The sequence below is a fragment of the Oryctolagus cuniculus genome, chromosome X, assembly GCF_051225735.1.
Source record: "Oryctolagus cuniculus isolate XC-2025 breed Fujian yellow rabbit chromosome X, ASM5122573v1, whole genome shotgun sequence".
Taxonomy (NCBI): domain Eukaryota; kingdom Metazoa; phylum Chordata; class Mammalia; order Lagomorpha; family Leporidae; genus Oryctolagus; species Oryctolagus cuniculus.
In genome coordinates, this window is record NC_142888.1 from 5341026 (window position 1) to 5353356 (window position 12331).

The 12331-nt window shown below is 41.6% G+C and overlaps 1 protein-coding gene across 19 annotated transcripts in view; it reads right to left on the reverse strand.

Moving 5' to 3' along the window:
- SH3KBP1 (SH3 domain containing kinase binding protein 1) overlaps positions 1-12331 on the reverse strand; it is a 378310-nt gene that overhangs the window by 130528 nt on the left and 235451 nt on the right. For 2 of the 19 annotated variants that reach the window (XM_070067171.2, XM_008272418.5), the window contains exon 1: positions 10820-11084. The exons of 15 other annotated variants lie outside the window; for them this stretch is intronic. In XM_070067171.2, coding sequence (XP_069923272.1) covers positions 10820-10834 — 15 coding nt within the window. In that variant the 5' untranslated portion in view covers positions 10835-11084. Of the gene's footprint in view, positions 1-10222; positions 10524-10819; positions 11085-12331 lie in introns of those variants that run through there. 2 more of the 19 variants (XM_089324882.1, XM_089324881.1) reach the window with 1 other exon arrangement.

Consider the following 12331-nt stretch of genomic DNA (forward strand, 5'->3'; position numbering starts at 1 on the left):
TGAAATACTGGAAGTGCTAAATATGTGGAATTCACTTCAGTCAAAAATAAACTCAACAGCCATTCAAAAATATTGAGATTTATGGAGGAAGTACTACAGACAATGCACAGTCTAGGTGCTGGGATGTGACAATGGAACAAATAAACCCATCCAGCCTTTTAGCATGTAACAGTAAGGGTGAGTTAATATTAAACAGGAATCTTCGGGGCCAGTACTGTAGCATAGAGGGTAAAGCTGCTGCCTGCAGTATCAACCTCCCATGTGGGTGCCATTTCTAGTCCCGGCTGCTCTTCTTCCAATCCAGCTCTCTGCTATGGCCTGGGAAAGCAGTGGAAGATGGCCCAGGTCCTTGGGCACCTGCACCCACATGGGAGACCCTGAAGAAGCTCCTGGCTCCTGGCTTCGGATCAGCACAGCTCTAGCCATTGCAGCCAATTGGGGAGTGAACCAGTGGATGGAAGACCTCTCTCTCTCTCTCTCTCTCCCTCTCTCCCTCTCTCTCTCCCTCTCCTTCTCTATCAAAAAAATAAATCTTTAAAAAAATAAACAGGAACTTTCTTTAAGAATACAGACTTGCCAGCTGTATGATCCTGGACAAGTTATGTAACCTACCTATACCTTAGTTTACTCTTTTGAAATGGGGATGATAATATGTACTTCATAAATTTTCTAGGATGAAATGGAAAAAAAAGTATATATAAAGTGCTTAGCTATTGTTATTGAATTTTACTGAACAACAGATTGATCATCATAATGTTTCTTTATGAAATCTAGTTAAAAGAATGAGTGTTTCAACCACAGCCACTTCCTGAAACAGCAGGTTAACTGTTTCACCCCCCTGCCTGGGGACTGCAGAGCACCAAGCAACTTACAAGACAGTCACACCGGGCCTGGAGGAGAAATGAGAAGCGAAGAAAAAGCACCAGCCTCCAGCATACAGTCGCCACCAGGGAGGAAAAGCAGACAGAACAATGACGACAGGAGAAATGAGGAAGGCAGGAGCCAACACCCACAGAGCTTCCAGGTCAACAGAGCTTTGGTGAAGGTGGCGCCAACAGTGAGTGGCTAGAAGACCATCCCAGGAGCCCCTCAAGCAAAGGCCTATGCCAACTGCTTCTGGCTGCATCCAAACTGTTATCTACTGTTAACGATGGAAAAACAACAAGGCATGTGTCCGGAGAAAACAGCCTGTTGTCAGAGAACAGAAAGCCTTTTATAGAGAATTTTGATACTCAGGAGCAAACACACCACCATAGAAAATTACCCCAAGCCATCTTTTACAAAGCTTGGCATCCATTCAACAATGGATGAAGAAACCCTAAACAGCGAGGCCAAACAGATACTCCTCCCAAGGCAATTTTAGAAACAGGGGCCAAATGAGACCATCAACTCCTGTGATACAGATTTCTCAAGCCACTAGTGGAATTCACTGACAGATACTGCGACGTGAAAAGCTGAATTCACAGTCCTCTACCTGAAAGTGTCCAGGCCTCCTGCCAAAGGCTGCTCTTAAAGGCTTCATTCAAGATCAGCGAGCAAGGGAGGACTGGAATCCTGTTTAGCTCCTATACTGAGTACATTAAATTCAAAAAGCCTTGTGGAATGCCTACCACTGAAGCAGCCCACAGGCCAAAAATGCTTTTCTACATTATTTTTATTTTCGTGTTGTCAAGAAAGTGTTGTGTTCTCAGCTATGAAATGGAAGCTTTAAACATAATGTTGATGGAAACCAATGCAACCACCAAATTCCAGTTCTCCCCAAGCTTCTCTGTTTCTAGAGCCTTAAAACTGAACATTGCACAGTCTTTGAAAGACATGTTTACAGAAAGGTTGTAATGGCATGGGAAATTTTATATAATGTTAAGTCAAAAAGATACAGAATTATGCATGTGGAAAAATAATTATATGTGCAGTATGATCTCAACCAGTTAAAAATGTATGGCAAAAGGACTGAAAGTAAACATTAAAAACAAAATGTTAACAGTGGTTGCTCCAGGGTGATTCAATTATTGATGCTTTTTTTTTAAACCTTCCACTGTTTCAGCAAACCAGCTATTTTTATAATCAGAAAAAATTAAGTTTTAAGAAAATAAGGCGCATTGATGTAGCCAAAAATGACAGCCTACCTCTTCACATTACTGATGTCTTTCTAGAAGGTCCGATTTGATTTGCAACACCTGCTAACTAGAAATCACATGTAGCTTTCATCTATGTGTCATTATATTTCTTTTTCCAAGTCATCAGTAAGAATATTAAGAACATCAGATGTAAAATGAATCATGTGGGTAATTGGCAAGACATCGTCCATATAGAACGTTCTCTGCCATTTGTCACCACCTTCTACTTATACTCATCATCAGTTCATACTGCCAATGACTAAGCAGATGATGTAAAGTCATTTCCAATAAACACTGCTGCAAGAAAGTATTAAGGCATTTTGTCAAATGTTTCCAAAGTCAAAAACATATTCACTGCTCTTCTAATTAAGTGCATGAATTCCTCATTCATACATCTGAGAGAGACAAAAAAAAAATGACAACTTCACTTTGTAGTTCTTCATGTATGATCAGTATATACAGGTTTCTCGTTTCCAGTTCCAGTATTTCAAAAAATATTAATTTAAAGGTGAGATTCATTTGCATAGAGTCCTTACTTTATTTTTTTTTTAAGATTTTATTTGAGAGGTAGAGTTACAGACAGTGACAGGGAGAGACAGAGAGAAAGGTCTTCCTTCCATTGGTTCACTCCCCAAATGGCCGCAAAGGCCAGAGCTGCACTGATCCAAAGCCAGGAGCCAGGAGCTTCTTCCGGTTCTCCCACGTGGGTGCAGGGGCCCAAGGACTTGGGCCATCTTCCACTGCTTTCCCAGGCCATAGCAGAGAGCTGGATTGGAAGTGGAGCAGCTGGGACTAGAACTGGTGCTCACATGGGATGCCAGCGCCACAGGAGGAGGATTAACCTACTGTACCACAGAGCCGGCCCCAAGTCCTTACTTTAACTGTTCCCAGTTTTCCAAAAGTTCTTGAGTTCTTCACAAGCAAAAACTCAGATTGAACTATTACCCTTTCTCAAATGGGAATAAAAACACGTGTGATGAAAACCAAGCTCCCCAAATTTCAGGTTCCATTTTTTTCCCTGCTACTCAAAATTATTTACTGAAGTGAATCATAATTTTTAAATTATCCAGATTTCACAAATATTTTCAGTTCACAGATATTTGGCAAGCATCGCCTCTTGGTGTGAACATACTTTGATTTTGCTAACTTTTAAAAAAATCAAGACTGACTTCTTAAAAAGCGATTCAAGGTCGAATTGAGGACAGGTTGAGTATATGTACTCCCCCTCAACCCGAGTATATACACTTTTGAAGAGGAACCTTTTTGTAGAATAATTTCCGGTCTGTGCTCAGTTGTCATTCATATTCACTCATTCTTTCATTCATTTTAACTTCAGTTTAATAGCAAGTCTCCAGAGGAAGAAAGCCCTCTTAAGGCTGTGTAGTGTCTTTACAATGCCTGTATCTTAGGCATCTCAGATCCTTACCATATGATCAAATGGCAAGTCTTTCATTACTCATTTCGCATGCTCTCATTTTCCTGTACTAAAATATTTTCCCATTCTCCTCTCCTTTCTCTGTAACATATACAAAGACATCAAACCACACAAAATACAGAGTATAAAAACCCTCATTTTAAAAACAAAACATGAAATCACCTGTGTTAATCATATGCATTCTTAAACGCCACTGTTTATGGTTATATGTTAGCTTTTGAAAGGTATAGTTTGGTGTTTTAGACCGAGTAGGGAAGACAGTGTGCACAGTTGTTTTTTTTTTTTTTAAATCTCCAATTGATACATTTTCAGTCCTGAGAAATTCCTTGTCTGTTCCTATCACAATAGAGAACGTTCATTTCAATGCTCTCCACTTGTAAATGCCCGAAGAGAGTAGCAATTCTTCTTTGTGCTTCCCACAAAGACTTGCTACAGGCTCTGCATAGGGAGAACAATACAGAATCACAGAAGATGGTGACAGGGGAAGACAAAGACCAGGAATGGTACTTCTGAAATTGATAACCCATTCCCTGCTCTTGAGTTATTATAGTTCATCTGTTGCAGACAGATGGGTTTTGGATGGTTATCTACTCAAGTTTACAGGAAAGATTTCCACATCCTCTCACCCACAGGTCAAAGAATCAATCAGCCCTTGGTACTGACTACTTTTCCTTTATTCCCAATCTTACAACCACATCTCAAGTTAAACAGGCCTCCCTTTCTTCAACTGTCAGTGGGGCCAGAGAAAAGTCAATGGTTAAACCTCCCATAATTCTTCACTTCCTCATGGACTGTCCAGCTGTCTCTGTGTACTGCGATGACCATCATTTTTACACAACTCCTGATTTCTAGTATCTTGACCATCATCATTCATATGCCTCTTAGGATATTCCCGTCTCTTTCTAGCCATTCAATTTCTTTTAACTTTTATTTAATGAATATAGATTTCCAAAGTACAGCTTATGGATTACATTGGCTTCCCCCCCCCAATGACTTCCCTCCCACCCGCAACCCTCCCCTTTCCTGCTCTCTCTCCCCTTCCATTCTTATCAAGATTCATTTTCAATTTTCTTTATATACAGAAGATCAGTTTAGTATACATTAAGTAAAGATTTCAACAGTTTGCACCCCCATAGAAACACAAAGTGAAATATACTGTTTGAGTACTCGTTATAGCTTTAAATCTCAATGTACAGCACATTAAGGACAGAGATCCTACATGAGGAGTAAGTGCACAGTGACTCCTGTTGTTGACTTTACAAATTGACACTCCTGTTTATGGCATCAGTAATCTCCCTATGCACCAGTCATGAGTTTCCAAGGCCTAGCCATTCAATTTCATGACAAGATGTACAACTCACAACAGAATACACATTTCCTCTAGAGTGGGACTACACACAAACACTGCTCTGTGGCCCACAGAGCGAGTTCTATTACTTGGAAATTCAGAGGTCCCTCCCTGACCCACCCATACCTCTTCTGGCCTTTCATCCATTTTCTGAAGGCCAATCTTCATCTCTGATCCGAGACCACTTCTCCCCTTTCCTGCCTAGTCATCTATGACTGAAGGCCAGATAGATCTGGAGATGTTTGAACTCCTGGGCACTAACCACAAACGTTATACCGAAACATCAGCAGTCTCATAAAGCTTCACGGGAAGACATGGTAAGATTGCCCACTAACTGCGTTCTGCTCCTCTCGTTGTTGCACAAGGGGAATAGGATATGTACTGCTTAGGCAGGTGACTTCCATGTGTGGGCATGGACTTTGCAGGTGCCCATTCTTTCAGCCTCTTCTGAACCCAAACCAACAATATTTGTATTCCTATTGCTTGAGAAAAAATCCTAAATCACGAATCAGTCTACTGTCTCTGTTTCTTACAATGTCTGAATGTGAAGGGGACTTTGGGACTGGAAGCAAAAGCAATCAAATAGACAATCAGACATACAGGACCCAGGCGTCTATCCCTCCCCCATTCAGTACTAGACAGAGTACCGAGAGGACAGATGGGCACTGCTCACATGACCACTTCACTTCTTATCAGCTTTGTTAATAGTCTAGGGCAGGTACCCAAGAAGTTTCAGAGAAGCTGCTTCTGGTGGAGAGAGAAAATGAGCGACCCAACTAAGAAGTCACAATAAAAAGAACACACTGAGCAGATGCGACCCAAACAAATGGACAAACATATTAAAATCACTGGTGGGTAAAAATGCTTAGCAATGAAAGAAAAAGGAAAATGAGGCCGTAAATTCATCTTTACCACTTTTAGCTTCCTCATCTTAAAAGAGTAACACAGAAATACAACTTCTAAGAGCTACAGACCTTGGGCCTGGCACTGTGGCATAGTAGATAAAGCTGCCGCCTGCAGTGCTGGCATCCCATATGGGCACCAGTTTGAGTCCCAGCTGCTCCACTTCCGATCCAGCTCTCTGCAATGGCCTGGGAAAGCAGTGGAAGATGGCCCTAGTCCTTGGGCCCCTGCACCACCGTGGCAGATCCAGAAGAAGCTCCTGGCTCCTGGCTTCAGATTGGTGCAGCTCCGGCCGTTGCAGCCAACTGGGGAGTGAACCAGCAGATGGAAGACCTCTCTCTCTCTGCCTCTCCTTTTCTCTCTGTGTAACTCTTTCAAATAAATAAATAAATCTTTAAAAAAGAGAGAGAATGATACAGACCTCAATTTTCTGCCTTCACTTTTCCAAACCCTGCCTATCTGATTCCTAAGAGTTCAAGGATAGGTTTAATTGAGGGGCCATTTGCAAGTGATAAGCTATATGTGAATTTGTGATGGCCTTTTGATGAAAAAGTTCCTTTCAAGGTAATTCCAGCAAACTTTTAATTTGTGAACTGTTCATTTTACAGCTCCAGATAAGAGAGAGAAAAATCCCTATTAGAAGCATAAGTGGAGCTTATTGTATTTCTGCTTTCACTTGTTTCTAGATCATTTATAGTATAGATATTGTTGGCCTCCAACACTACGGGTCTGAGTTGGGAGTAAGATTGCCCCTGAGCACTCTTTTTTTTTTTTAAAGATTCATTTATTTATTTGAAAGGCAGAGTTACAGCGAGGCAGAGGCAGAGGCAGAGGCAGAGAGAGAGAGAGAGAAAGGTCTTCCATCTGATGGTTCACTCCCCAATTGGCCACAATGGCTGGAGCTGCATCGATCTGAAGCCAGGAGCTTCTTCTGGGTCTCCCACATGGGTGCAGGACTTGGGCCATCATCCACTGCTTTCCCAGGCCATAGCAGAGAGCTGGATTGGAAGTGGAGCAGCTAGGATTCGAACCGGCGCCCATATGGGATGCTGGCACAGCAAGCAGTGGCTTTACCTGCTACACCACAGTGTCGGCCCCTCAAGTACTCTGAACTGGCCTCCAATGTCACAGATCACTACAAACCAAATTGCTGACTGATCTCTGTGATCTATACTTTAAGTGTAAGAAAAGACAGCACCATGCTGGGAAGCTGGATAGTTTATTTTAAAGTTGCCACTTTTCATACAACGTTAAAACTCATTCCACTCCACTGAAACTCAATGGGCTAGAATATTATTTTATAACTAGTAATAAGATCAGAGAAAAAAAAAACAAGTACAAAAGCATGGTAATTTTAGTGGTCACTCAGAAAACTTCAAAACATTAAATTTCATGAACCAAGTGCATCTAAAAACTCCAGGATATAAGATTATGCAAAAATTATTAATATCAGTAAAGAAGAAAAGATGGCCATAATACTTAGACACACTTCAGTCTGCCCCACTGAAGAATAGCAAGTAAATCCAATAGATGACTCAGCAAAGAATTTATCAAGGGAAGGACTTCATTTCCTACCCTCAAGGAATTCTAGAATAGAAGACAGGAGAGAAAATCAATCATAAAACTAGCTTCCCCCACTATGTAAGACAAATGAAGTGCTATCACTTAGAATTCATAATAGCCCAAAGCAGAAATTCATCTTTTCTCAAGAGAACCCCTTTGAGTCCACCCTTCATAAAACCTCTGACTGCAGATTTAAATCACTGGGTGGGGCTATGTGAGAAGCAGCAGTCATTCTCACCATGAAACGTCCGAAGTCAACCAACCACCTGGAGCCTCTACTCATTTCCTATCTAGGGCCGTGGGAACAGCGGGATTGAGCTCCTCCTAGCAAATCACAATCACTTGGGATTGTGCAATTGATCTGCTAGTTAATGGGGATGCCCAGACAAAGACCCTTCCCACAGTTTTAAGATGAGAAGAAGAATATCCCTCCCCCAAGTGATAAGCAACATGAACGCACTAATTCCAACCGCAGTGAGTTACCACATAACACACATCAGGATAGCTATTACCCAAAAAAACAGAAAACAGCAAGTGTTGGTGAGGATGCATCAAAATTGGAGCCCTTGTGCACTGCGGCTGGGCATACAAAATGGCTCAGACCTGGTAGAAACCAGTATAGTGTTGAAAAAAAAGGAGAATTAGAATTACCCATAGGCTCTAGCAACCCCACTTCTGGGGATACACACACAGTCATGAAAAGCAAGGGCTCAATCAGGTGTTGCTGTCAGTGTTCACTGCAGCATTATTCACAAGAGCTAGAAGGTGGAAACAGCAAGCATCTATCAACAGGTGAATAAACTAAATGTGGCACATAGGCAGGAATGCTATTCAGCTTCAGAAAGAGAGGAAAGTAAGACCCATGCTACAACATGAAAGAACCTTGACGACATTATGCTAAGCACGATAAGCCACTCACAAGAGGCCAAATAGTATAAGGTTCCTCATATATGAAGTACCTCGTCAAACTCAGAGGTAGAATAGAGAATGGCAGTAGCCCGGGCCTTGGGGAAGGATTATAAGGGGAGTCACTATTTGATGGGTTTGGAGCTTCAGTTTTGCGTGATCAAAACGTTCCAGATATGGACAGTGATGATGGTTACACAATTATGTGACTGTACTTAATGCTAACGAACTGTACATTTAAAAATCGCTAAGATGGTAAATTTGATGCTATGGATATTTTACTACAATTAGAAAAAAAAAAAACAAGGCTACGTTTCTACAAGAGTACATAGATGGTATTTCTGGGGGATTTCCACTAGGAAGTAAAGCCAAGTATATAGGATTAACAAAGTCTTTTGTTCTGTTGGAATTTTTTCTTTTACCATATACTGGGATTATTTTCATTCAAAACAAAACCAGTCAGAATTAAGTCAGCCTTTAGCCTGAAAATTCCTCTTTTAAAAATTCAGCCTAAGAATCTAATCAGAAAAGACACAATGATACACATACAAGAACACTGTTTTTAATATTAAAAATGTGGACACACCCTAAGTACTTATCAGGTAGCAACTGGTGTTGCATCTCTATGATAGCTGGAGACTAAAGATACCACGTGGCTATGAGACAGAAAAAGGGGCCCATAACATGCTACGATTTAAAAACAGGCACCATTTAACAGGATTCCATTACTGTACGAACAGGGTGTGCTACATGCATTTTCAGGCTCAGAAAAAAAAATCTGGAAGAATTCGTAGAAAATATTATTGTGACTGTTCCTGGATAATGAGATCGGGACAATTTCCATTTCTCTCTTCATATTCTTTATGAGTTTTTATTGCTAATAATTATTGCACACTTTTTTTTTCTTTTTGGCATGAGAGAAGTAACAGTGCTATTTCCCTGATGACAAAACAAACGCAGGATTCAGGAGCACTCACCAGTGTAACAAAAGGCCCCCCAGTGGCTACCTCCCTCCCCCATGTCTAGGCCCCCACCTGAGAGGGCCCAGAAGCTGCCGGGACTGTACTGCACATACTTTCACTCACTTTCCCAGGGAAGAGTCAGCATCTTGATTTTGCATGCAAATACCTAATTTTGATTTCTGCTCATTAGAACTCCAAATGGTGACATCCAATAAGAACTGCGTATTTCAGATGTGGTTCCCTAGGAAAATCCTCTCAAGCCACTACAGATCAACATATTTCTGTTCTAGCCTATGTGTGTCTGTACTCCTCTCCTGGCAGAGGTCTTCAAAATGTTTATGAAAAAAATGAAAAGAGCTTATTCTGTTACACAATTTTTTTGAAATCCATGTAGATTTTTTTTCCCATAATAGGCGTTTTACGTGAACTTCAGTGTACATGGATTCCAATTATTTTTTTGGACCAAAATTTAGTTATCTTTTAATCCCATTTTCCATAAATGTTTTAAAGTCCCTTCATACATCTGCCTCGGTCATCCTTCTAGACAAGTAAGAAATGCTGTTTAAAAACCTTTCAAGTAATTCTCGTATTTGTAAAAGAAGTAAAATGCTACATTTCCTTTCTATAATTTTGAAAATATTATAGGTTAAAGCCAACTGAAAATGACATAAAGGGATATATTTTACAAATCTCATCAACTCTTCCCTTCAAAGTTGTTTTCCACAACAGAGAAGGGTATGGAAAACACATGACACATTGTAAGCCATACTTATCCTGTGCTTCATTGAGGGAATTTTCTTTTGTGTTTGGAAAATGACAGACTTCTGCTTTTAAATAGACAAGTAGGAACAACTCACAGAGAGAAACAAGACCACCTACTACTAGCAAACTTCCAGAAAATCAAATCATTTCATGTCTTTATTTTATTCTATATATGAAAATATCAATATAAATGTTCAGTATTACAAAATCAGCCAAATATCTTTACCTCTATAACCAAAAAAGTTCACCGGCTCAGCAGTCAGCAGTCAGCCCTCACAGCTTTTCCATTCCCAAGGAGAACTCCGGATGTCTGTGTCCCCTAGGAGGGAAATGTCCCACAGCTGGCTTGTTCTGCCTGGACACAGTCCTCTCTCCTAAACTAACCTGAAAAGCAAGCTGGATTTGTTTATGGCACAAACATCTGTAATTGCTAAACAGCTCCATGACACGGTGTCACAGTTACTGCTTGTGCACACTGCCCATCTAAATTACTCTCTGCACTACGAACACATGAAAACCTAGGACACAGAGAAATTGGAAACATCTGTAAAGATTAATGGCCAACTTGACCAAAGCCGGGGGTGGGGGATTCCAACAGCCCAATAGCTGCAGTGCAACATTTCACTTTAGAAAATCATCCTTACACTTGATGGGTTCCTCCTTCACATAGCCAGAGCTCCCCTCTACGTGTGACCCTTAGCTGGCACACACGTCATCTTAACCCACCCATGCAAACCCAGTACAAGTCCCTACTAGCAAATGGCACAGAGAAGACACAAGTGAAGCGGACTGATTAAATCTTGAAAAGCAAGAAAAGAAGTACCTCTTCTCCCATCATGCAGTCTCCTCTCTTCAGTTTGAAAAGGTCCCAAAACTCCCCGGGAATCCTCCCACTTCCTTCAACAGCCAAAGGCACGGAGCCTGAGGACCCAGCCTAACCCTGAGTCATACTTGGGACCAAATGAGGAACGGAGAGAACAAAGCTCGCATTTGTTTATGGCTCAGGAAGCCGAGGCCGGTTCATGCCTTGGGTGGCTTCGCGAGAAGTCCTCCCTCGCCTACGTGGTTGTGGCTGCCGGAATCCAGGCGGCCCCCTGGGCACACAGGTGTGACCATTCGGACAAGCAGCACACTGAGGAAATGGTTAGCTGGCAGCGCCCAGTGAGCACTTCTGTTCCAAAACACCAGAGAGCAAAGAAAAAGCCCACTATCTTTCAACAGATCATATGACTGGGGAGTGAGGGCTACTCAGAATACGGTCTGTATATGAAATAGCAATTGTGAAAACGCCTGCATTTTAAATAAAATTAGCTGTACGGCACAAAAATTACTCATAAAACACACACACACACACAAATAAGGAAAAACAGCCATGGCTTCATGGGAACGCTTCCCCTAGGAAAATTACAGCAAGACTGTAGCCCCGGCATCACTGCTGTCCTCACAGACGGCAGTGAAGTGCTTACTTAAGAATTTTGCTTTTTCCCCCCAAAATGAGATATCACTTTAATTATTACTTCAATGAATTCAGAGCCCAGTGCTTAAGAGTTCAAAATGCTAAAGCCAGAGAATCTGAGATCAGTATCCTAGTTGGGCCATTTCCAGCTGTGGGATCTAGAGCAACTTATTTAACCTTTGTCCACCTCAGTTTCTTAATCAGAAGAAAAAAAAAATGAGGATAATGGCACCAACCCACACTGCTGCAGAGAAGATTAAATAACATCTGTGAAGTGGGTATCATATTAGCCACTCTTACACTATTAAAAGTCAGGACTTGCGGCCAGTGTCATGGCGTAAAGGGTAAAGCCACAGCCTGCGGGGCTGGCACCCCATATGGGCACTGGTTCGATTCCCAGCTGCTCCACTTCCGATCCAGCTCTCTGCTGTGGCCTGGGAAAGCAGTGGAAGATGGGCCAAGTCCTTGGCCCCTGCACCCACACAGGAGACCCGGATGAAGCTCCTGGCTCCTGACCGGTTCAGCTCTGGCCGTTGTGGCCATCTGGGCAGTGAACCAGTGCATCAAAGACTTCTCTCTCTTTCTGCCTCTGCCTCTTACTGCAACTCTTTTAAATAAAATAAATCTTAAAAAAAGGTCAGGATTTGAAAATCAGGATGCCAGGGGAACAATATCCTCATCTTACCACATTTCTCATATACTGAGACTGTGATAACCTGTTTCAGTTAATTACTACGGTTAATATTTAAATTTTTTAATTAAGGTAACTTAAAAATCACTTATTCAGCACGGGGTCCAACTCTGGAGGGAGCTTTGAAGAAGATGTTGTCTCAGTCTTCAAGATATTTACAATCTGCTAGGGTAAATAAAATACATCTG